Source organism: Podarcis cretensis, assembly GCF_951804945.1.
Source record: "Podarcis cretensis genome assembly, chromosome: 3".
Classification (NCBI taxonomy): Eukaryota; Metazoa; Chordata; class Lepidosauria; order Squamata; family Lacertidae; genus Podarcis; species Podarcis cretensis.
The window spans coordinates 63,049,805-63,074,897 of NC_137172.1; the positions used below are offsets into that span (position 1 = coordinate 63,049,805).

A 25,093-nucleotide genomic window follows, 5' to 3' on the forward strand; every position below is an offset into this window, starting at 1 on the left:
GGAATGGAATAAAGTATGACATTTGCGCAACAAATTCCAGGGGCCAGATTAGACCAACCGTCAGGCCGAATTAGGCCCCCAAAACGGACTTTGGACAGACTTAGAGGATAGTATTGACTTGAATTCCTTGGAGAATATGATTGTCCTAAAAATATCCTAGACTGCATAATATCCGTTTAGCTATCCTTATCCATTTAATATCCATTGAAATATCCTTCTTTGTATTTTTTTGCTGTTTGTCATAATCTTTACACTCTGTGTTGTGTGCACCATAGCGCTAGGTCACTTGTTTTGTCAGCGTGAGGATTTCTCCTTTCACAAGGGAATGTTCTCCACCTTTCCTCCTTCCAAACTAGAGGAGAAGCGGATCTGGGGGCAGTGTAGTGCACGTGGAGAGAGGAGGAGGAGGAGAGATAAAGTGCCGTTGTGCTGGCAGCAATCCTTGCCATAGTGCTTTTATTTGGTCAAATACAGCCTGATCTTTTTCATGCTGAGTTCAAAAGTGAAATTTTAAAAGTGTGTATTCTTGAAACCTTCGAAATATTTATTTAAAAATGGGGTTTCTGAGGAGGAACACATTATTTTACTGTTTTAAGGCCAGAGTAGACATTGTGAAAATGGCATGGGATGTTCTGTGAAACTTTGTTGCCGAAAATTATGCTTTGATATTAGGACACAGGCAAGTTGTGCTAATCATTGCAGTGGGAAAGGGGAAAACTAGATGTGCAACTTTCATTCTTTGGCTGCAGGCCTGTGCTTATCACAATGTCGAGTTCGGCCTTGAGGATGGGTATAAAGACAGTCTCTTGTTCAACAGCTGTATTGTTAGAAAAGGGATTTGTACTAGCATAGTTAACAGAGATATATATAAAATCAGAGGTGCACTTGTCTTTTTAAACCTCTGAAAGCTATATGTATAGAGAGAGCTTTCAGAGATTTAAAAGACAAGTACACTTCTGATGATACATAGTTTTTTGTGTATGCTTTGGGATTTAATTTTGGGATGCTTACCGTATCTCTGAAGGGCCCTTGTAGTGAACCAGCTGCCTAACTTGTAGCTTATTTAATAGATATGTTTCTTCAGAACAATGCTTTTAATTTATTACCACAGGAAGACTTGGGAGGATGTAGGTTCCTGCATAGGATCTGTATTGTGCACATGCAACAGAGAATGAGGAAGTAAAGGAAGGAAAGTTAAGGCCAAGAGACCCTGGTATCCTTTGCACCTAATAGATGTAGTAAACATGCAGTTTCAACCTTTCTTCTTTGTGTTGTAAAGCTTTGATGAGCGCAAAGGAAGTTTACATGTCCAAAAGTGAAATGGATCAGAACTAGAAATAATTAAGAAATGGCTTTCTCTTCCTGGGCACAAGCAGTGCTACCAGGCCCAGAACAGATGCCTTGTAACTTAGAAAATTTGTTTGGAAATGGTTTTCATGGTTATATATATATATATATATATATATATATATATATAATATTACGCTGTTTAATATGATCATTTTAAGCTGTTTATATCAGAGACAATAAAAAGAAATGTCAGTATCAATTCATATAAAAGTACCAACAAGAACATTCAAATTTCATAATTACGTAAAAACAAAACTATGGGTTGAATCTAATAAAGTCATTGTGCAAGTGGAATAACTTCCACCAATGCTGTGGATCTCCAAAACATATCTGAGGGGGGGGGGGAGAAGGGGGAACTGAAGTTCTGTTGTGGGAGCGGACACCATTCTGCTCAAGCAATGTGTTTGTTGGGTACAACCCTATATATCACAGATAAAGCTGAGTGGTATACAAAGAATGAAACATTAAGAATCCAAATCTAGAAATGCTTGCGTAAACATATGTTTTCAAGAGGCATTTAAAGGTCATGACTGTCTTCTACTGTCTCACATACTTGCCAAGTGACAGTCCTCTCTCTGGTCATGGAACAACCAGACCTTGAACTTGGCTTGATAGTAATGGGTGTATGGGATGGCCTCAAAGACAGATTTGCCAGGAATGTGTGTTAATATTCTAGACCTTGAACTCTTTGCATATTTTTAGGTTCTCTATGTTATTTTCCACACCTTGCTTGCTTTAAAGGCTTAGGAACCATTTCTGGTTTTCTGCATGCATAGGTTCAGGTATCGTGAGTGTTTAATTGCTGCCTTCCCCCCTTCTTTGCCTTGTAAAATATTAGAACTGAATATAGTAAAAGAAGAGAGCAAAGCATAAAAAATTAGACTGGTGGAAAGGAGCTATATTAGTGTTGATTTTTTAATTCAGAAAGTTAATAAAGAATGCATGTGTTTCTCCCAACTTATTTTTTGATTATTTGATATTCTTCTCCAGTACATCAGTTTAGTAATTTGGGTGATTTCCCACATCTTTAGTAACTATTCTTGTAAGTTACAGATAGGTAGCCGTGTTGGTCTGCCATAGTCAAAACAAAAAAAAATCCTTCCAGTAGCACCTTAAAGACCAACTAAGTTAGTTCTTGGTATGAGCTTTCGTGTGCATGCACACTTCTTCAGATACACTGAAACAGAAGTTTCCAGACCCTTCTATATAGTGAGAAGGTGGGGAGGGGTATTACTCAGAAGGGTGGTGGGAATGGGTGATTGGCAGATAGCTGTGATGAGCCTGTTGACGACTCTTAACGACTGCAATAGGTCTTATAGGAAAAAGCAAGGGGTGAGAAGGTGAAAAATGGCTTTGTCATGTATAATGAGATAAGAATCCAAGGTCTTTGTTCAGACCAGGACTCTCCATGGTTTTAAGTTTGGTGATAAGTTGCAATTCAGCAGCTTCTCTTTCCAGTCTATTTCTGAAATTCCTTTGTAGTAAAACAGCTACTTTGAGATCTTGCATAGAATGTCCTGGGAGATTGAAGTGTTCTCCTACTGGTTTCTCTGTCTTGTGATTCCTGATGTCTGATTTATGTCTGTTTATTCTTTGGCGTAAGGTCTGGCCTGTTTGTCCAATATAGAGAGCTGAAGGACACTGTTGGCATTTGATTGCATACACAATGTTAGACGATGAGCAATTAAATAGTCCCGAGATGGTATGTGTGATGTTGTTGGGGCCAGTAATGGTGTTGTCCGGGTGTATGTGGCAGCAAAGTTGGCATCTGGGTTTATTGCAGGCTCTGGTGCCAGTGTCCGTGTTAGGTCTGGTTGTAGTATTATTGTGGGTTAGGAGTTGTTTAAGATTGGGTGGCTGTCTGTAGGCAATGAAAGGTCTTCCTCCCAGAGCTTGAGAAAGAGAACTGTCATTGTCCAGGAGAGGTTGTAGATCTCTGATGATGCGTTGTACTGTTTTAACTTGGGAGCTGTATGTGATGACTAGAGGTGTTCTGTTATTTTCTTTTTTGGGTCTGTCTTGCAGCAAGTTCTCTCTGGGTATCAGTCTGGCTCTGTTGATCTGTTGTCTAACTTCATCTGCTGGGTATTTTAGTTCCAGCAAGAAACTTGCACAGGTACAGACTGATATCTTCTTTCTTACTAAATGCAAGAACCTGGACATTATACCCAAGGGTCTTAGAATTAAGAACCCTCTACAATCCACGTATCCCACTGAATATGCAAGAAAACTATGCAACACTTTCTCTAAGAAGCTGCTCAAACATCTGATCAGCGTTCTCTACTCTAAACAGAAGCTAATAAAGGAGAAACTCCTTGTATTGGACAACTCCATCAGGAACCACCAAGCTTGGCAAGAGTTCCAAAAGGAAAAACAAAACATTTACCACTCTCAACTGGAGCTACTGAAAAAACAGAAAAACAAGAAACTCTCTAACCTTTACAACCTACAGGCTACTAATCAAAACAAGATCAACAATATTGTCAATCTCTCACAGCAAGCACTCAGCCCAGCTGAGGAATCAGTCCTTTCACGTGGACTGTCATTCTGCCCTGCCAAATCCCCACACGTGATCCAGTTCTGCGGGGACTTGGAAGCATTTTTCCGCCGTTTACGCCTGAAGGAGTATTTTCAACACACACAACAACAAGACAAAGCAGAACAAGCAAAAACTTCACAACACAACACCTCTCAACCCACTGGAGAACAACAACCACCCTCCCAACAGAACACTGACCACCAACTACCACCGAAAAAGTGTTACACAAAAAGGGACTCCACATGGACCCCTCCTGATGGACGCAATACCACACTGGACTTGTACATTGACTGCTTCCGCCACAGAATCCAAACAGATGTGACCAGAAAACACCATCGCTTACAACAAAATCTAAACCATGCTGAAAGGAGAGCCATAGATAATCTCAGAAACAACCCAGACATTATAATTAAAGAAGCTGACAAAGGTGGAGCTGTCGTCATCATGAACAAAACTGACTACATTCAGGAGGCTCACAGACAACTTTCCAATACCGCCTTTTACATAAAATTGGACTCAGACCCCACACAAGAATACAAAAAAGAACTGAACAAGATTGTTAAGGAGCTACCCCCACACATCCAAGAACAGATCCTCACTAACACACCAACAGAACCTCGACCAGGAACTTTCTATCTTCTACCTAAAATACACAAACCAGGAAATCCAGGACGCCCCATCATTTCAGGTATTGGCACTATTACAGTGGGTGTCTCCGGTTATATGGACTCTGTTCTGAAACCATATACCATCAGTGCTCCCAGCTATGTACGTGACACCACAGATTTTCTGAGGAAAATACAATCTTTAAATAATCTTCCCAACAATACTATACTAGCTACTATGGATGTGGAATCCCTGTATACCAACATCCCACACAACGATGGTTTACAAGCTATAAAGAACACCATTTCAGATAAAACCACAGCGGACTTTGCCACCAAACTCTGCCAATTTGTTCTTACCCACAACAACTTCAAATTCGGTGATGACCTGTTCCTTCAGATCAGCGGCACAGCTATGGGCACCCGCATGGCCCCACAGTATGCCAACATCTTCATGGCAGATTTAGAACAACGTTTCCTAAACTCCTACCCACTCAAACCTCTCTTGTACCTGCGATACATTGATGATATTTTTATCATCTGGACACATGGTCAACAGACCCTGGACACCTTCCACCAGAAATTCAATGATTTTCACCCCACAATCAACCTAACAATGAATCAATCTATGCAAGAAATACATTTTTTGGACACTACTATAAAAATACAGGATGGGCGCATAGACACCACCTTATACCGTAAACCAACTGACCGACAAACATATCTACATGCCTCTAGCTACCATCCCAAACATACCAAACAGTCCATTGTATATAGCCAGGCACTACGTTACAGCCGCATCTGTTCCAATTCTACAGACAGAGACTTTCACCTAAGAGATCTACAGCAAACCTTTTTAGAACTAAAATACCCAGCAGATGAAGTTAGACAACAGATCAACAGAGCCAGACTGATACCCAGAGAGAACTTGCTGCAAGACAGACCCAAAAAAGAAAATAACAGAACACCTCTAGTCATCACATACAGCTCCCAAGTTAAAACAGTACAACGCATCATCAGAGATCTACAACCTCTCCTGGACAATGACAGTTCTCTTTCTCAAGCTCTGGGAGGAAGACCTTTCATTGCCTACAGACAGCCACCCAATCTTAAACAACTCCTAACCCACAATAATACTACAACCAGACCTAACACGGACACTGGCACCAGAGCCTGCAATAAACCCAGATGCCAACTTTGCTGCCACATACACCCGGACAACACCATTACTGGCCCCAACAACATCACACATACCATCTCGGGACTATTTAATTGCTCATCGTCTAACATTGTGTATGCAATCAAATGCCAACAGTGTCCTTCAGCTCTCTATATTGGACAAACAGGCCAGACCTTACGCCAAAGAATAAACAGACATAAATCAGACATCAGGAATCACAAGACAGAGAAACCAGTAGGAGAACACTTCAATCTCCCAGGACATTCTATGCAAGATCTCAAAGTAGCTGTTTTACTACAAAGGAATTTCAGAAATAGACTGGAAAGAGAAGCTGCTGAATTGCAACTTATCACCAAACTTAAAACCATGGAGAGTCCTGGTCTGAACAAAGACCTTGGATTCTTATCTCATTATACATGACAAAGCCATTTTTCACCTTCTCACCCCTTGCTTTTTCCTATAAGACCTATTGCAGTCGTTAAGAGTCGTCAACAGGCTCATCACAGCTATCTGCCAATCACCCATTCCCACCACCCTTCTGAGTAATACCCCTCCCCACCTTCTCACTATATAGAAGGGTCTGGAAACTTCTGTTTCAGTGTATCTGAAGAAGTGTGCATGCACACGAAAGCTCATACCAAGAACTAACTTAGTTGGTCTTTAAGGTGCTACTGGAAGGATTTTTTTTTGTTTATTCTTGTAAGGTTAGGACTCTCTTACTTTATGAAGCTGAGCAACGCATACCCTTGCTCTGGGGTTGGGAAGTGGGCTCTCTATTCTTGATCCACTGAACACTATTTTAAAGTTCCAGAAAGTGTAATTCAGAATTTAAATAACGTTGCTTTGGGACTTAAGACTCTTTGTATTAGGATGCTGAGATTCACCTGATCTAATGGGGAGGTCTGCCATCTAGTGGAATTGAAGTGGTGCTTACAAACACAAGGGGAAAATAGGCCCAGAATTATGAATTAAAACCTAGCTGCATTTCTTAAGTCTAAACTTCTTTGTTTTGTAAAATGCTTTTTTTTTGTAATAGCACAAATGCAGTTGCACAAGGCAAAGTAATGTTACGTTATTTTGTACCTTGGCTTGGAGGAATTACTGTATGTTGAATCAGCATGGTTGCCCCCTAATTATAAAGTGGTATCTGAGCCAAAATCCTGAGGCTATATGCATGGAGCACCCTTCACCAACCTTTGATATCTTCCAGATGTGGCAGGCATATGGTTGGCAAAAGCCAGGATAGAGAAATGGGGGGGGGGGGACTGGTTTATAGTGGGAGGAGATAAAGGGCAAGTCAGGTTGCATCCTGGCATGATGTTGGTTCTCATTCAAGTGAAGAAAAAAAATGCTATAAAACATTATGAAATGACCCAGGGTGTGTGTGTGTGTGTGGGGGGGAGTCTTACACATTTCTGTACCCCATTTTGGACAGTTATAATCTCAAGAGTTGAACAAGAACACAAGAGCTAGATTCTGGCTTGAAGGCTAAGAAATGTATTTGTTTGTTTTATCCTGTTGCCCCATTGATCTGTGAAGCTGTTGCCACAACTGGCAGGCTTGGTCTAGCTTACTTTCTGGCTTTCTAAACTGATCACAACTTGGTATTTCAGAGTAGGGGGGTGTTGTTGTTGTTTGGTATACAGTTCCCTTTCTCTGCAATCATGATTTGCCTACATTGCAGTGTTGCCCCCACTACTTCAGATTTCACATATTATATATACACATGACACATAAGCAAAATAAAGTTAAAGGGATGCTTTCGGGGACGCCACTGGAGTTGCGGGGCAAGACTATTTCTAACCCTTGTTGGCTCTAACCCGTTTACAATAAAGACTGTAACGTTCCATCTTGGATTATTTTTCAGCATATTTGAAGGCAATGGAATGTTGGAACTGGGGGGAAATGGATAGACACACAGATACTGGTAGCAAAAATCAAGAAAGAAGAGGCTTTCTTAAAAGTTTCTATATTATGAGTACTGATACATTTCAAAACAGGACAATCTCTTAAACTGAACCAGTATCGATAAATCTAAATTTCATATTTGGACTATAAAATTCTTTCCATATTGTCTGTTCAGCTATCTGTTTTCAGATTAATTGCTGCAGAAACCTATTGGTCATCCAGTCAGGAAACCAGCAATTCCGGACCATGTAAGAATTTCTGAATAAAGGAGACAAAATATCAGGGCTTTTCACTATTGGCTCATTTCCAGTTTTGTTCTGCTCCATCAGCTAGGTGGCAAGTTTTGTAGAGCTGTTAATTTTGCTTCTGTTGTAAACGTGATGTTTCAGAAATACTCCCTATGTATATTTGTTTGCACATGTGTTTTATATGTTTATGTAAGTGTATGTGGTTTGTGTAATATTTACTTTGTGTGGCTAAGAATATTTGATGCCTGGCCTGTTTCCAAAGGTGTGTGAAGTGGAAAATTCTGTTCTGTTAATTTTGGACAGGTAAATTGTAATCACTTATAGATAATTTCAGTGTTAGATACTCATGCTATTGTTCCCATTTACCCTTTCTATGTCTCTTTGAGTTGTACATCTTGAAAACTATACATTGAAAAGAAAAACAATGGAGGTTAAAATATAATTGTGGTGTATGTATTATTACCACAAATTATAACTAACAAAGATAAATTGGTTCGGTATGGTAACGTAGTTCTTGGTGTGCAGTATTGCCCATTGAAGATGATGGTGGAAAAAAACAAATGATTTTTAGTGTAGTTGAACTTTACACTTAGGCTGGAAATGCATATTATGGGGTAAACATGGGTCCCAAGGTTAGTACATGGGAAGGGGGGACCTTTGCAGAGGAGTTGTGAAGGCTATACTTAGGCATGGTCATTCACTCATTTCCCCAAATCTTCTGCCCTTGTTATTTTGTGAAACAAGAATTAGACATAGCCTGAAAATTTGTAGAGTCATCCAATATATTGCTTACTAAAGACTATAGGATCAATCAGGTTTTATCAAAGTAGCCAGACAGAAATTGAGCATAGATTTTTTGTTGTTGTTAACTGAAGTTTAATGAAATGTGAAGTATACCTAATCAATTGGGATTGTTTCTTTTAATAAGCACTTAGTTCTGCCCCACTGCTGCCGCCATGTTAGTTTGACTTTATCTGGAAGTTCTCAAATCTTAAACTTCATGGAACTTTTCCCATATTGATTTGTGTAATGTAGAATTTGTGTTTAGAACACATGTTCAGTTCACGTAATGTTGGCCAGTGGGGAAAGGTAGCTTTCAGGAAAAACTACCAAAATGATCTAATTCTAAACTGTCATTGAACCTGGAATTAATCCTTGGATTTTTTTTTTAAAAAAACATATTTTGTTAAGACTTTACCTAATACATTACACACACAAAACAAACTAATCTAAACAAAAAGAAAAACAGAGAAGAAAAGAAAAAGAAGACTTTGTATTCTTCTTTATCTAATCCTTGGAAAATTTTCTGATGGTTCACCAGAAGGGGCAGCTACTTAGGAGAGCCAAGGGTTCCTGAGATGTGGATGCTGGGCAGGCACAAACCATAATAGTTTGGCAGTTCAGACAAAATGACAAACTGCCGAGGTGGAGAACTGCTCTGCACAAAAGATAGAGAAAACAGAGACTTGAAGGATGGGAGAAGCGAGAGCAACAGCAATACCAAAAGGAGCTTTGAAACAACCACCACCACCACCAGCAGCAAAGAAATCCTAGACAATGTAGACTTATGGTGGGATAAAACAGAGCTTTACATGAAGTAATGGCACATTGGAAAGACCCTGGGTGGAGGAAAAATAGATATGTAAAACATAATAGTAATCTAAAATGTCATTAAGCTTCATTAAGCCTGTATGATGAGAAGATATTTCACCACCTCTAACAAAGAGCCTCACTAAGCTTTCTCTGGAAATTTAAATAGACTTGGGAAATAGGACACTATGTTTGCTATTATTTCTGAATGAGTAGTTGCCTTAACCTAACCTACTTCACAGGGCTGCTGCTGAAAAAAAATGTGGAAAAAGAACCATTATGTTTCCCTTGGCTTACTGAAGGAAGGGTGAGGGGAAATGTATTAAATAGATATTCCATTGTTCTTTGTCTTGAAGATTCTACTTTCTGCCTTGCACTGTGATAGCGATTTCTTGTAGGTTAACAATTGGTAAAAGCAGTGGGCCCTAGCACTTAACTGTCTGTGGATGGTATGCTTCAAGTTTACTAAATTTGCTTTTTCAGATGTAAGGCAGAAGTACAGTGGTGCCTCGCAAGACGAAAAGAATCCGTTCCGCGAGTCTCTTCGTCTTGCGGTTTTTTCGTCTTGCAAAGCAACCCTATTAGCGGCTTAGCGGCTATTAGCGGCAAAGCGGCTATTAGCGGCTTAGAAAAAGGGGGGGAAAGCGGAAAAAATCGCAAGATGTTTTCGTCTTGCGAAGCAAGCCCATAGGGAAATTCGTCTTGCGAAGTGCCTCGAAAAACGGAAAACCCTTTCGTCTAGCGGATTTTTCGTCTTGCGAGGCATTCGTCTTGCGGGGCACCACTGTACAGATTTTCTTTACAAAACTAGTAGTTGACCTTATCATTTGGTGAAGTCTACTTTGATCATTTTAGAAATAGATCAGCTACACTGGATGTATGCCAGGAATCTAGAAAATTGCAAAAAGCCTATGGGATCACTAAGGGAAATGTTTATGAAGACAAAGAGCTCTCGTTTCCAAAAAGCAGTAACATTCCATTGTAAATGGAATTTTCCCGTTGGATTTAGGAAAAAAATGTCTGTCAAAATTGAAAACATTTTTTTCACATGTTAAATATGGTACGTTAATAAGAATGTTTAGAATTTAGATTAACAAAGTTCTGAAACATATACAGTGGTGCCTCGCAAGACGAAAAGAATCCGTTCCGCGAGTCTCTTCGTCTAGCGGTTTTTTCGTCTTGCGAAGCAAGCCCATTGACAGCTTAGCGGATTAGCGCTATTAGCGGTTTAGCGGCTTTTAGCGGTTTAGCGGCTTAGCGGATAAGCGGCTTAGCGGCTTAGAAAAAGGGGAAAAAAAGGAAAAAAAACCCGCAGGAACTCGCAAGACATTTTCGTCTTGCGAAGCAAGCCCATAGGAAATTCGTTTTGCGAAGCACCTTCAAAACGGAAAACTCTTTCGTCTAGCGAGTTTTCCGTCTTGCGAGGCATTCGTCTTGCGGGGCACCACTGTAATACATATAGTTTCTTCTGGTATTTCACAAATGTGGAAAGGTTTCTAAACTTTAGAAGGCACTTGTATATGCTTGAACTGCATTGTGGGGTGAAATAAGCAAGTTCAATGCACTGGGCCCAGTTCAGGGTGTGTTAGTACTAGCGTACAAGCCCTAAATGGCTTGGAACCCAGCTACCTAAAAGAGCACCTTCCACAAAATCAGCAGTCTTGGATCGTATAATTGGCAGGTGAGGCCTTATTGATAGTGCCTTCACAGGGGGCTGGCCTGGTCGGCAGTGATCCAAGATAGGACTTTTCAGTGGCCATTCCCTTTTTCTGGAATGTCATCCCAGCGAGGTGCATCTGTCTCCCTCCTTATTATCTTTCAGGCGAAATTTGAAAACATTTGTGCTTCCCCGGCATGGCTGAAAGTTCCTGTTTCAAGCAACCCAGAGATTGCAGGTTGAGAATATTTGAGCTGTTTTTAGCTGTTTTTATCATTTCTGCCACCCTAGGCTCCTTCAAGAGGAAGGGCTGGATTTAAAACGATCTTATAAATAAAATAAAACTGCTTTGAGGTTGTTGGGGTTTTTTGTACAATCAAGCGGCATATAAATTTTATGAAAAAAATACCGGTAAATAAAATTGTGGGGATTTAAAGAAGCATTAGAATAAGATGGTCAAGACATAGAATAGTTTTGTTTTAAATATAAACACTTACTTGTCCTGGTCTTTTAAATGACAACTTTTGGTTTCAGACCATTTAGACCACCAGTCATATGTGCCTGTTAACTGAATTGAGTAGCAAGAAGCGGGGTAATTGTGTAAGGGGAAAGGGAGATACAAAAAGGGGGAAAGGGAAGGTGGGGAAGGGGAGCCCTGCCTACTATCAGCTGTGGCCCTGCTCCCACCCTCCCCCCCCCTGCACTCCCTGATAATTATCCCTGAGGGATGGCTGCCCTCAGCAGGGAGGAAAAACTGCATTACCTTGTTTACACTCACTGCATATAATAGATATCAGAAAGTTTGGCTATAGAGGCTATGAATATGGTGCATGTTAATTAGAGCATTGTTTTACTCGGAACAGTAGCCAAACTTAAGTTAAAAAAAAACCAAAAAACACACCTTTCCACAAGGCTCACATATCTGATAATGTATTGAACAGTAGGATGGAATTCCTTCGGCACTGATGTATTGGTGCAATGATATATATAATTTTCACATTAAGCACTTTTGGATGTGAATTACTATACTTCCTCACTTTTTTTAAAAAAGTAACTCATAGAACAAAAGAGGCAGAGGAAGCAGCCAGGGAAGCATAGTATGAAGTGCTCTACATCCTTGATCTGTTGCTTTTATTTCTTGGTTGTGGCAGCTGTGACTGCTTTTGAACAGGATAATGAGCCAGAATTTATTCACTTCATTTCAAAGGCTTTATTGCTTGCTTTTCAATCAAATAATCCTCAAGGTGGCTTACAGTATTTTGTAATAATACATAAGATGCAAGATGACAAATGATTGTGAACGATCTATTGCCTGTTTTATTGTAATTCTTTTTGGGGAATTTGCATTAAGATTAATATATGTGATTTGGGGTGGGGTGGAGGACTAAGATATGGTAGTAAGTGGTGGTCCATATTGTATTTCAGTGATCTTACGTAGACATGCTGCATTTTATTTACCGGTAAATTTTTAATGTATGGATTTGATTGTTTTATTTTGTATTGGTTTTAAATTTTGTTCACCGCATGTATACATTCATATTATTATTATGTGGTATAAAAACAGAATAGATAAAATAAATATGTTTCCTATCTTCAAACTGTGGTGCACCCTGAATTGAGCAAAATTAGTGTATTGTTGCTTTAGAAGCAATAGCAGCTGTACTGGCCTTTTTGTCAAACTGTTGGACATTAATCTCTCACTAAAACAAGAATAAAAAGAATGAGGATTTCAAAAGTACTGAAATAGGCTCCGCATATTGATCTTCCTTTTCTTCTTTCAGGCAAGACATCTCAAAGTCCCTTGTAAAGCTTCATCTGACTGCAGTTTTTAAAGCTGCTAACTGTAGACATAAATAGCTGTCACCCGCATTTGATGAAACACTGTTGATGAACATGACAGTGTGTCCCCTAAGGAAAGTTTTTATTGACTCAGATCAAGGGAACATGGAAGCTGAGATTGGCATCAGCATGGTGGTACATTTATCCAGCTCTGTCAAGAGCTGCCATTGCCACAGCAGGTGACCTTTGCAGCTGTGCTTTGCTGCCCCTTGTGGTGAGCTGCTCTGACTGCAGATTGAATCTCCTCCTCTGACTTCTTGTTACTGAAAACTCTGTCAGTGCTTTTCTCATCTGCCTGTTGTTATTCCTGGCTCTTTTTCTTCCTACAAACCACACATTGACAGTGTTACACTGTCAAGAGCTTGACAGGGATAATTAAGAATCATCCATTTGAAAGACCAGGTTTACCTGGGCGAGAACTTCACATCACAGGAGCAGTTTGCATGTCCTAGAATCATAGATTCATAAATTGTAGATTTAGAAGGGACCCTGAGAATCATTCTAGTCCAGCCCCCTGCAATGGAGGAACATGCAGCTGTCCCATACCGGAATCAAACCTGCAACCTTGACATTGCTGGCACCACCCTCTAACCAACTGAGCTATCTACAACTTCAATGTAAGATACTGGAGTGGGTGTGTTCAGCTAATGTAGAAAATACAAATAAATCATTTTTGTGAATAAAAGGAAAATGCCAAGAACTGCCTTGTCTGGGCTTGCATTAGATTGTCTATGTATAGACAAGCATGCTCAGCGAACTGTTTTGTCCTTTTGTTGGGCTATTGTAATGGTTTTATTGTAGTGGGTGTCATCTATTGTTCTTGTTCTTGTTTTTTATAATGTTTTTTGTGTTTTTATCTTGAGAACTGCCTTGAGATGTACAGATGAAGGGCAGTATACAAATTTAATTAATAAATGATAATAATTACTAGAGTCACGCTTAGGCCCATTTCTAATGGATTCCTGGGGATTGGTGCTTCCTGCTACCCATCATAGTGGCCCTCCATTTTGCCCATCACCTGGCAACGCCAGGATCATGTTTGCAAGATGTAAACCAGTTTTTAAAAATGAGGATTTAGGTCACAGGAGAAGGTCATAATCTAGTACCTGTTTGCATGCAGAGATTTGTACTGGACTGCTATCTATTTGTTTTCCTTGCAGGTGCTTTTGTAAGTCTTCCCTTGTTCCCCTTCAACCAGTGAAAATTTGGTCTTTTGCAAATAATTAATTTACATCATCATCATCATCATCTATTAATTAACTGTATCTCACTGTTTTTTCCCCTTTTCCTTTTCTCCTTTTTTCAGCAGAGTTTTCTAAATGTTCATTGACTGAAGTTTTTGCTATGTTGAGGAAGTCTTAACAGATGTAGTAAATCAACATTCATAAAAATAATATACAGAGCAATGTTCAGTTAACATAATTGACACAAAGTGTGTATCCTTCCAAAGCATCAAGGCAAGCTTAACAGCAGTTTGGATTCCCTTGAGGATTGGGGAGAAAACGCTGTTTGTGTAGAGACAGCACTGTTTCTGTATAGGCAGCTTGGTATGAAAGGAAAGTTCAGTAGCTTTTGCTCATTCACTGTGTCTTAGAAAACAGCTCTGCCTGCCAGTTGTTTTTTTTTCAAACTTTGAAAGCATTAACTTGCATTAACTCTGATAGTGCTGACTATCTGTAGCTTGCTGTCAGTGAAGAATGTGTGTATTTGCTGTGTGGGAATTAATGGTGCATGAAATTAAATACGCTAACAGGTTTTTCCCCCTTCTTTGATACTTAAATACGTGTGGCATTTAATTTTCTTATCTGTTTCTAGCTATAGAAGGCTGTCTTGTAAAGAGCCACTCAGCTGCGGGGTGGATAAGACTTGTGCAAAGAAGGGTTACCACCTTTTCTCCTCCCCATCCCCGACCCCAAATTGATTGATACAGGTATGTGAACAGAAAGGCTAGTGAAAATGTTCTGGACTCATCACTTCTGTGGATTTATTCGAAGGGCGGTATAAGCAGGAGATTAGATCTAATATCTTGACACTATAATTTATCCACTATACTTGAGTCATAATCTTCACTGTTCCAGTCCAACAAAAACAGGCCATTTCTTACAGAAGGCAAGCAGATTGTTTTCCTCTCCTTCTGCAACCTTATTCTCCTTTACCAGAGAGTAAAGCCCCACTTGAATTTACTTTCAATCCAAGCCATGCTTACTTAGAAGAAAATTTCATGGCTAGATTCAGTGGAATTTTAGGAAATTTCAGGTATTAAGATTGTAACCTCAATAACAAAACAGAGGAGCGGGAAATTCATTGTCTTTACATTTTATAATAATAATAATAATAATAATAATAATAATAATAATAATAATAATAATAATTTATTATTTGTACCCCGCCCATCTGGCTGGGTTTCCCCAGCCACTCTGGGCGGCTTCCATAGAAACCAAAAATACACTAAAATATCACAGATTAAAAACTTCCCTGAACAGGGCTGCCTTAAGATGTCTTCTGAATGTCAGGTAGTCATTTGTCACTTTGACATCTGATGGGAGGGTGTTCCACAGGGCAGGTGCCACTACCGAGAAGGCCCTCTGCCTGGTTCCCTGTAGCTTTGCTTCTCGCAATGAGGGAACCGCCAGAAGGCCCTCGGCGCTGGACCTCAGCGTCCGGGCAGAACGATGGGGGTGGAGACGCTCCTTCCTTTAATGAGAAAGCTGTCTGCATGATTATGCAAAAGGCCTCTTAAAGAAGAGACATTGGTTGTATAAACACTGCTTAAGTAGACATCTGCTCACACAACTGGGACTTCCCCTCTCTCCCTCTGCAAACCCCCCCCCCCCCCCAATAGCTGGGTCTATGTATTACTTGGTGCTGCCTCAGTTTAGCTAACTGCTAGTTGAGCAAACTAAAGCTCTGCTTTGCACTTAGAAGTTTCATTTTCTGCTAGTGGTGACTCTATAAATATGAGGATACACACTAATGTTTATTTTATATAAAAACATTTAATTAAAAATGCAGTAAAATGGCTACATACAAATTCAATAAAACGGACAATACAGCACAAAGCAATGCATACCGTAACAATAGCAGTTCCAAAGCAGCTCAAAAAACTATTTTATTTTCTCAGGTTTTAGTTAACACATTGTGTCTGGTTTTTTGAGATGCACACTAATGTTCGACTAGAAATCCCATTTAAAAAACTTTTGTATGAATGGACAACAAACTTGATGAATAGAAACAACTGCTTTGCATTTAACAAGTACATGATGTAATGAAGATCAACCAGAATAAAAGACACTTATCATTTGCTAGCAATATTAAGAGGGTTTAATGGCCTCCATAACTCCCACATACTTTAGTAAGGTTTGTGTCAATAGAGGGTTTAAGAATTGTACTGAGAGTTTCAAGATAATGAGCTTAGATTTACAGCAGAGCCAAATTAGTTTCAGGATTCCTGTATTAATCCATTCCATATGGAGAAAATTATAGCGTGAAGTATGAGTAGAAGCTGTTAAGAAATGAAAGTGTGACATATTTTCTTAGAAGAACGTGCTGCATTTGATTTCTTGGTTCTTTTAGAGCGAAACAAAATGGTATTTAAGGTGTTTTATTTGCCATGTTTCAATTAGAACTGGAGCTGGCAATGGGAAAGCATCTTAAAAGTGATTTTGAATGAACATTATTTGAGTGTAGTATTCAAATTGCAAATTATTTTACATATTTGTAAACATTCATGCATTATTTAGGCATGATCAGGTGTGCAGCGAGAAGATAGAAAAATGTACCTTCATTTTAACACAGTGAAGCTATTTACTTACATAAGATAATTCCAATGATATTTTCAGTTTTCTTGACTCTTTTGATAGCAGATAATGCAGGAATACTTTTTTACATGAAATTTGCTTAGCCAAATGTATCTTTTGAGTCTGTTTAAGAAATAAAATCTAATTTATTACAGTTTTATCATTTCCTGCCTCCAAGAGGTTCAGGGCAGCATTCTAGCCCTGTGTGACAGAATACAGTAACTTTGTTTGCGTACAATACCAAACCATAGTTTTGTGCCTCATGACCAAGCTGTAGTGAGCCTCGGACCCACAGCCTTCTCCTTCGCCTGTGCAGCCAAGAAAAGTTAGAAACTTTAGCTTTTTATTAAGAACAGCTTGCTGTACCATCTGGACCCGGAACTGTTAGTTTAAAGAAGTTTATTGCTTCAGAAACTATAGTTCCAAGTCAGTTTGTTTAAAACTAACCAGTTAGTGTTTACCATTGCTTGGCAGTCTGGACGACACAACAGTGGTGAACCACAGTTCCAAACTCATTCCTGTTTGCTCAGGTTGCACTAAATTATGGGCTAGCTGCATGACATGTGAAACGTGGCACTGAGAGAGAAGCCCCCAATTTTTATAGTTTGAATTTGCTTCTTCCTAGTCTCAGTCCTTCAAGCCCTCTTCAGGCATTTGCCTGGACACATGAGGCAGGTATAGGCAAACTAGGCCCTCCAGACATTTTTGGGACTACAAGTCCCATCATCCCTAGCTAACAGGACCAGTGGTCAGGGATGATGGGAGTTGTAGTCCCAAAACGTCTGGAGGGCTCAGTTTGCCTATGCCTAACATGAGCGCTACAACTGTGTCAAGAGAGTGGGGTACAGATGCTTGCTCTGTCTCCTATATCCCCGTGTATGGGTATCTCACAGACCTTAGTGCACTGAGATGTGTGTTCAGCTTAGACAACATGGAGTCTTCTAAGTACAACCAGAAGAATGCACATATATTACCCCTTCAGACGTTCCTTCTAAACACATGAATGTCTGAAAATAAACTTCATGTGTGGGGATATTGAGGAGATGAGGCAGTGACCTTTGTTCGTTGTTAATTGTTAGGAGAATTTATAAGATTTATAAGATTGGAAACCTACTCATTTTGGAAAGTTATGGGAATTTTGCATCGTGACACAGCTATATAGTCACTAGGCATTACATAATTAGCTGTGTGTAGGATGGTAGACATTCCATATTAATATTTGTCAGATGTAAGGAGCTGAGGAATTATGTGTTGGGGTATGTATGGCAGGTGCATATTATCTGGTTAGTGTTGGGGTTTTTAAAAAATATTTTTTCAGATATTGCATTTCTACTGCTACCAGCTTACATGATAATTGAAGCTGCCTGTCAAAAGCAGTCTAATACTACAGAAATATTTGGATATTCCTTAATGGCTTTTCTGAGCAAACCTTTCATATTTGGGGGCAGAAATTTCTGGCATGTGAAGGTACAATTCATATATCTTGTGTGATTCTCATGATTAGGAACAGGACAGTTTTGCTATATTAACACAGCACACACATTCCAGAGTTTCTGTTTTCATTGTATCCATTACAATTCTTTCCTGACCATGGTATACCCTAGAAAATTTAATACTGTTCTAAGCTTTTAAAAATGAGTTTTCAGCATGACTTTATAATCCTAACAAGCATATCTGTTTTCTTTAAAGCTTTTGCTTTCCAAGACACATTATCCTTTATATGCCTATAATGTTCCTAAATTTCCTGAGCTCTTCCTGCTGAAACAGCCACATTTTAGACTAAAATCTTAGCTGATGTGTTGATAACCCACAAATGTCATAAATCAACTGGGGAAGGGTGTTTCCGTGCGCTGCTCTGGTTCGCCAGAAGTGGCTTCGTCATGCTGGCTCCCTCGGCCAGTAAAGCGAGATGAACACTGCAACCCCAGAGTCGTCTGCGACCAGACCTAATGATCAGGGGTCCCTTTACCTTTAGGAGAATCAGAAGAGATGAAGAGTTGTCAGCACTAGTTTGGGGTTTACTATCACAATATTGTTTGCTTTCTTAATTACATAGAGCACATCTGTCCTGTGTGTTTATTTGCATGATACAAGTATCATTGTCTTCAATGGCAATTACTAGTTGTTAAGTAATTGCAGCATCTGTAAATTCATATTGTGAAACACAATGGTTCTGAGGCTACTCAAAAGATTTCAGCAATAGCCAGCAATCAATGTTGCCAATAAGATTTGGAGTTAAAAGATTTGTACATAGTTTCTGGAAACTAGAAAGGAAATAGGTTTCTGCTAAATTTCAAGAGACTCTTCCAGAAAATTGCAGTATCTAACTGGCTGCCAATATACAAACCAAACTTCTGCAGTATTTGTCTTGGCTTCATCATGCTCTAAACTGGGAAGCAGCCTAGCTGTGCTTCCTTCTTTGCGTTCATTTCTTGCATCGTATTTGGATGCAAAATAAATCTAGTTTGTACAGGAAAAAGGATGTTCTCTAGCATAATATAGCCAAACTTTTAAAGAATTTGTTAAAAAGCAAGATTGCTTTCTTTATTTTTATTATTTTTTAAGGAAGCTGTGGATTGCTTGATTAGACACTTTATCCTTCTATTGGATGTTGATAGAGTAAGATTTTGGAAAGATTGATGCAGCTCCCTGTGTACATTTTTCTGTCCTTCATGTTGTCTACATGGCTTTGTTTTTAAACAGTGTGAAATCTATAAAAAAGAATGTGTTATGTGTGAAGAACAAAAAGTGTGCCATTCATGGTTGTAAAATGGGAAACCACTTCTGAAGTTTGGATTTGATATCCCGCTTTCTCACTACCCTAAGGAATCTCAAAGCGGCTCACAATCTCCTTTCCCTTCTTCTCCCACAAGAAACACTCTGTGAGGTGAGTGAGGCTAAGAGACTTCAGAGAAGTGTGACTGGCCCGAGGTCACCCAACAGCTGTGTGTGGAGGAGCGGGGACACGAACCCGGTTCACCAGATTATGAGTATACCGCTCTTAACCACTACACCACACTGGATCTCAATACTCTCAAGTATCCCAAACAAGGTAGTGTCTGCATTTACCAGGCTCCAGCTATCACAGCCTCAAATAATTGTGGAGCACAATAAATCTATGTGCTATAACTGTATTGTGGACCAGTGTTCAGAGGATGTCTCTACTGGCGACACTGGATATTGTTCAATTTCATAAATATGCAATTTAAGAATATATATATGCTTTTGAAATACTGCAAGTTAAAGTGCTGAATAGTCAAATAAAAAGTGATGAACTTGCCCATGTGAACCAGCCTTTCACCTTGATCAGATTTTGAGAAATCGCACGTCATTAATACATGGTTTGTGAAGACCCATCTATACCTCTTTTTATGTGCACATATTATATCTTAGATCTAAAAAATCTTGGATTTTCTTCAGGTGCTTTGCTTAGTGGTGATAAGAAGTGTGTGTGTGTGTGTGTGTGTGTGTGTGTATTTTAAAGCACATTGTCTTAATGAAGATACCTGTATTTCTGTATTTGTGCCTAGAAGCTACCAGTTGTCTGGTCTGAAATCCATGTGGTGGTACTAATCTCAAACTAATTTGGGAGTTAGCGCTTGTAGAAACCCATAGTTAACTGGGGAAAATTTAGGCAAGAATTCCCATAATTATAAAACATAATACTGGTGGAGCCTTTCCCATTGCGGTTTTTCAAAGAAGGGCTTTGAGTGTAGAGCTCCTGTAGTTTGTTGGCATTGAACAGTATCTTTGGATTGATAAAATCCCCATTGTACATAGTGAGCAATAGTGGAGTTGCTTTTTGTATGTGAACATTTTTAATTTGAAGAAGTTCATAAATAAAACATGTGCCTTGTTTGCAAAATAATCATTTTGTAAGAATACTGACATAAAAATACCAACAGGGGCATCCCCTTGCTTGTTGTTTTGTTTCTCTTGCACTTGCCAGTTGAACATACATTGGCATTTTAAATATGTCTGTGTCTGCTGCCCCCCCCCCCCCCACACTTTGCCTGAAGGTAAATTTTTTATCTTCTTGTCTTCCCTACTTTGGAATGAGTGCTTGTAATGCAGAAAGTTCCCCAAACGACTCCCATGAAACCTGTGTATCATTTATCAGCTTGATTACCATTTTGTAGGAAAACAAGAAAACATGTCATTCAGTACAGTCTTATCCTGCAGCCAAATTATTTAACTCCTAATGTGTCCTTCAGATTACTTGTACTCTGATTTCAACAAAGAAAATAAATGTTAGCTTCTAACAACCTCCAGAATTTGGGGTAGGTGGCAAAATGAGAATGAGGAAGTGTTTGTGAATCAAAAGATCTAAGAAACGCCAGTCAATATTTTATTACCATTATACAAAATGCATAGAAGACATAAGAGTGCTTGCCTTCTAAAGCAAGTAAGCTTGTCTTCTAAAGCCCCACTGGGTTGAATTATCATTGGGAATAGTGTGGGATATGGCCCTAGAGAATTCAGATGAAGGGACAGTTAGCCGGTATTGTTGACAGGTATCTCTCTTATGTGAATGGAGGAGCAATTTAGAATCCAAACAAAAGTTCTCAAAGGAAACTAGCTTGGTACAGTGGTACCTCGTGTTACGTACCGTCCCCCTTACGAATGCTGCAGGTTTTGTGCTCCGCTAACCTGGAAGTAGATGCACTCCGGCGGCATGGCAGCAACAGGAGGCGCCATTAGAGAAAGCGCGCCTCATGTTACCAGCGGTTTCAGGTTACGAATGGACCTTCGGAATGGATTAAGTATGTAACATGAGGTACCACTGTACTAGAGAGTTGCTACACTCACACACACACACACACACACACACACACACACCAACACCAACTGGCATGGCATAGAGCAGACAGTCAGGGAGAAACTCTCCAGTGCTTTGTCCTCTGTAGTGAAGCCTAGACAATGAGTGAACTTTTGAAGCATAATCCTTGTTAGTAAAATTAAAAATATAAAGCTGACCAGTGTACTATGTTTTCCTCAGTGGAAGAATGCTCATGAAGAGGTATAAAAAGTATACATTCCTGAGAAACAAGGCGGCAAGTTGGAAAGTCAGAGAAATGGTGGATCTCTGCTTAAATGCAAGGCTGTGGCTATGGCAGAAACAAGACCTTTTTGGGGTGTTAATGCTGTGAACCCTCCCATCACAGGCTCAGGTTATATTATGTGTGTGAATAAACCATATATCATAAAGACACCAAAGTCTCCACTGTGCCTTATTTCCAAAAGGAAACACAAAACCTGGGTAAGCCTTGAACCTCTGGAATTTCGCACCGCTCAGAGATTGCAGTGGTGTACAAAAGTATCATTCTCCTTTTTTTAAAAAAAAAAAAAACCCTGTAGTTTTTAGTTTCTGTAAAAAAAATAAATTTGGTGGCTTGTAACGATAGAATTGTAATGTTTGCAATGTTACGAGCCGTGTTCCTATAGGTGACTTTTTTTCCTTTAAAGTTTCCACCCTATTGGTCACCAACATTCAAACCACATGTTCCTTGATGCCTTCTTAATTATAGAATGTAAAAAGGTTAATATTGTGTCTTCACAAGTAGCATTTTGTACTGAGTTTCATTTTAAACATGCTGAGTTAAGCATTTTGATGTTAAGTATGCATTGTGTGTCCTGCATAATATGAAGCAGAAGACAGTTCCAACATATAAAAGAAAGGTGTTTTAAAAATTGTGCCATACTGTTATCTGCTTGATGTTTTATACAGAGGGTGAAAATTACTCAATCATCTGATGTCCATTCTTTGAGAATGGACATGAAAGTTAACTTCCTTTCTCTCTCTAAAAAAAATCCAAAACTCTTTCCTTTTAGCCAAGTGTTCCTTATAAAGAAAGGGAGAAGTTATTTGCGGTTAAAAGGACAGTTTGCTGTAGAAGATTTCTGCATTATGAAGCCGCAACCACATCCACACCCAGTCTTGAAGAACATATGTGGAAAATGATACACTAACTCAGCGGAGTCTTAGATGTGGTACTTTCTCTTGAGATTGTTGTTTGGAGAGGAGCCATGTTTGAGTACAAAACCCCTCAAGAGAAATCCGATTAAATTTAATCACTAGGCTGGCTGAAGGAGTTGGGGCTCAACAGTCGCTGAACTCTGGGTCACTGGCAGGGAAAGCTTAAAAATTGAACTGGAACTCTTCATTTATGCTGTGAACATGTGCACCTCCAAATGCACCTCTGATGAGATAACAGGAATGGGATAGGGTCATTCCTTTTCCTGTTGATTCTTAGTGGCAAATGCTTCTTCTTCCTGGCTGCCCCTCTCCCCCGCCCCAATTTCTAGTTTAGGAGCTTGGCAGGAGTGGAGAATGTTTTAAAATGGACCTTGGGGAAGATCAGCTGGCAGGACTGATTTTAGGGGGAGGTGATCCAAGTTATGAGGTTTTTAAAAAACTATTTTTAGCCACTCTATGTAAGGATAGGGTAGAAGCTGGTAAGTTTTATTTATTTTTACAATGTACGGTATTTTTGTTTGTTTGTTTACACCTCATAATATAATAAAAAGCGGTTAATGTTAAAAGAATAAAAAGGTGATAATGATGTTCAGTAACATTCCCTAAAAACTAGATAAAAACAGAATGATATATATCACAGATAAAATTGAGTGATGTACAGACCAGAGAATTAAAAAAGAAGCGTCTCAGAATCCAGGAAAGCTCTGTTTTCTGTAGCACAAAGTATCTGAGCCTTTCATCTATATGGGCAAGTCACTTGTTTCACACTGCCATCTTGTGGCCATACCTTTCAATTTAATGCCAGATACTCTCTCTACGCTAGAAAAGTGGCAGCCTCTGACTTTTTATATATATTAGGAATATTTTATGAGCAGTTGAACATGATTCAGAAGCATATACAGGGTGATTCTATCACTGTTTTCTGTCGGTCTTTCTATTTTCAATGGAAGCCTTCCAGAGAGAGGTGGAGAGATGCATGTGAGGTGTTTATGTGAGATGGGGAAGTCTGTATGAAAGTGTCATCTGTGAGAGAGAAGAAAAGACGCACTTGGGCAGGGAGCTAAGGGGTGTGTGTGTCTCTGTGTGGTGTTTGAGGGAAAATATGTATGCGAGTGTATGTGCAAGAGAGAGGGGGGGATGTCGCCACTTCATATATTTTTCCTGGTGCTGAAAATTTCCCCCTGTTGTTTATAGACAGCACAGCATGTCTCTGTGTGTAAATCAATATTTTGTGATTTCCACAATCAGGACCAGCAGAACATAAGTGACTTCTCATGGCAAGCATGAGATGGTCTAGAGAAGGGGCAACGACTGTATGTTCTCTAGTTTTCTGTTATCCTGCACCACCATGGCAGCCATGTTGTGTTGCGTTGTCTTCCAGTCCCCCACCCCGCCCGCCTCCATGGCAGTCATTCTGTGCCTGGTGCTCACAGGACTAATTCAAAGTTCAGAATGGTCCGAAAAGATTGGCAACTCCTGGTTTGGAGTATTTCTTTCCTGGTTTGTATTTAGAAGCTGCTTTCAAATGTCTCCAGTGACATAAGTGAAAGTATCCATAGACACCCACAAAGAAGTAAAATATCTTCATGCAGCCAGGGTGAGGTACAAATGTGTCCACTGCAAAATGGAGAAATAAATATCTGACATGAACATCCTTTCTGCTCCCCCTCTTCAGTGGTGACTCAACATTCTAAGTCAAGGTAGAGTGGTAGTATATGTGGGGGTGGTTGGGAGGAATGGAATGGAATGGAGAGGCTAGGGCCCTGAACAGAAGCAACCCACACTGCAACTTTTTGTTGCAGACCTGCCACTTATGACTTGTACTGCATTGCAAACCTGATTTTTGAATTAGCAGTTCCACGTCAGGATTCATTTAGATAATTGACTGAAAACACATTGAAAGACAAAATGGTGTGTGTGTCAGCTTGTATGAAGGAGAGCTGGGGACACCTCATCCACCCGCCCCAAGGGAAGGGCTAGAAGTTGTGCTGAAGCTACACCAGCATGTTGTAGCGGGAAAGGGGTGTGTGCATGGGGGAGCAGCCCTGTGAGCTGCTGGACAGGGAGAAGGAAGACGCAGGAGGAGATGGTGGCAACTTCCTCCTCCTCCTGCTGCTGCTGCTGCTGTGAGGCAACCCAGAAGGCAGCAGAATACGGCCCCAGCCTTAGCAGAGCCCCGCATCCAGCCTGGGTGGCAGCCCCCCCCAAGTTCAAGAGACGTAGCTTGAAGACCTCACCAGAGCAGCAATTCCAGAGGCCAGACAGGGATGCAAAGGTGGGGAGGAGACCTGAAGACCTCCAGGGGTGAAGAACCAAAGAAGCTCTCAAGGAGGGGAGATGACGCCTTCGCCGCCTACCCCAGGAGCCCAGAGAGAGAGAGAGAGAGGTACCAGAGGAAGGCAG

General features: G+C 39.9%; 1 protein-coding gene and 1 long non-coding RNA gene across 5 annotated transcripts in view; one reads left to right on the forward strand and one right to left on the reverse strand.

The window, feature by feature from the left end:
• The window catches only part of NHSL1 (NHS like 1), a 148,723-nt gene that overhangs the window by 19,801 nt on the left and 103,829 nt on the right, over positions 1 to 25,093 (forward strand). Inside the window, exon 1 of one of the 4 annotated variants that reach the window (XM_079970932.1) lies at positions 23,040 to 23,169. The exons of the other annotated variants lie outside the window; for them this stretch is intronic. Within the exon in view, the coding sequence (XP_079827058.1) occupies positions 23,055 to 23,169 (115 nt within the window). The 5' untranslated portion in view covers positions 23,040 to 23,054. Of the gene's footprint in view, positions 1 to 23,039; positions 23,170 to 25,093 lie in introns of those variants that run through there. 4 annotated transcript variants of the gene reach the window in all.
• On the reverse strand, positions 2,397 to 5,760 carry LOC307213484. Its single transcript, XR_013837537.1, has 2 exons — positions 5,311 to 5,760; positions 2,397 to 2,885 (listed from the first exon to the last, which is right to left on the reverse strand). It is a non-coding gene; the product is annotated as an uncharacterized lncRNA (long non-coding RNA).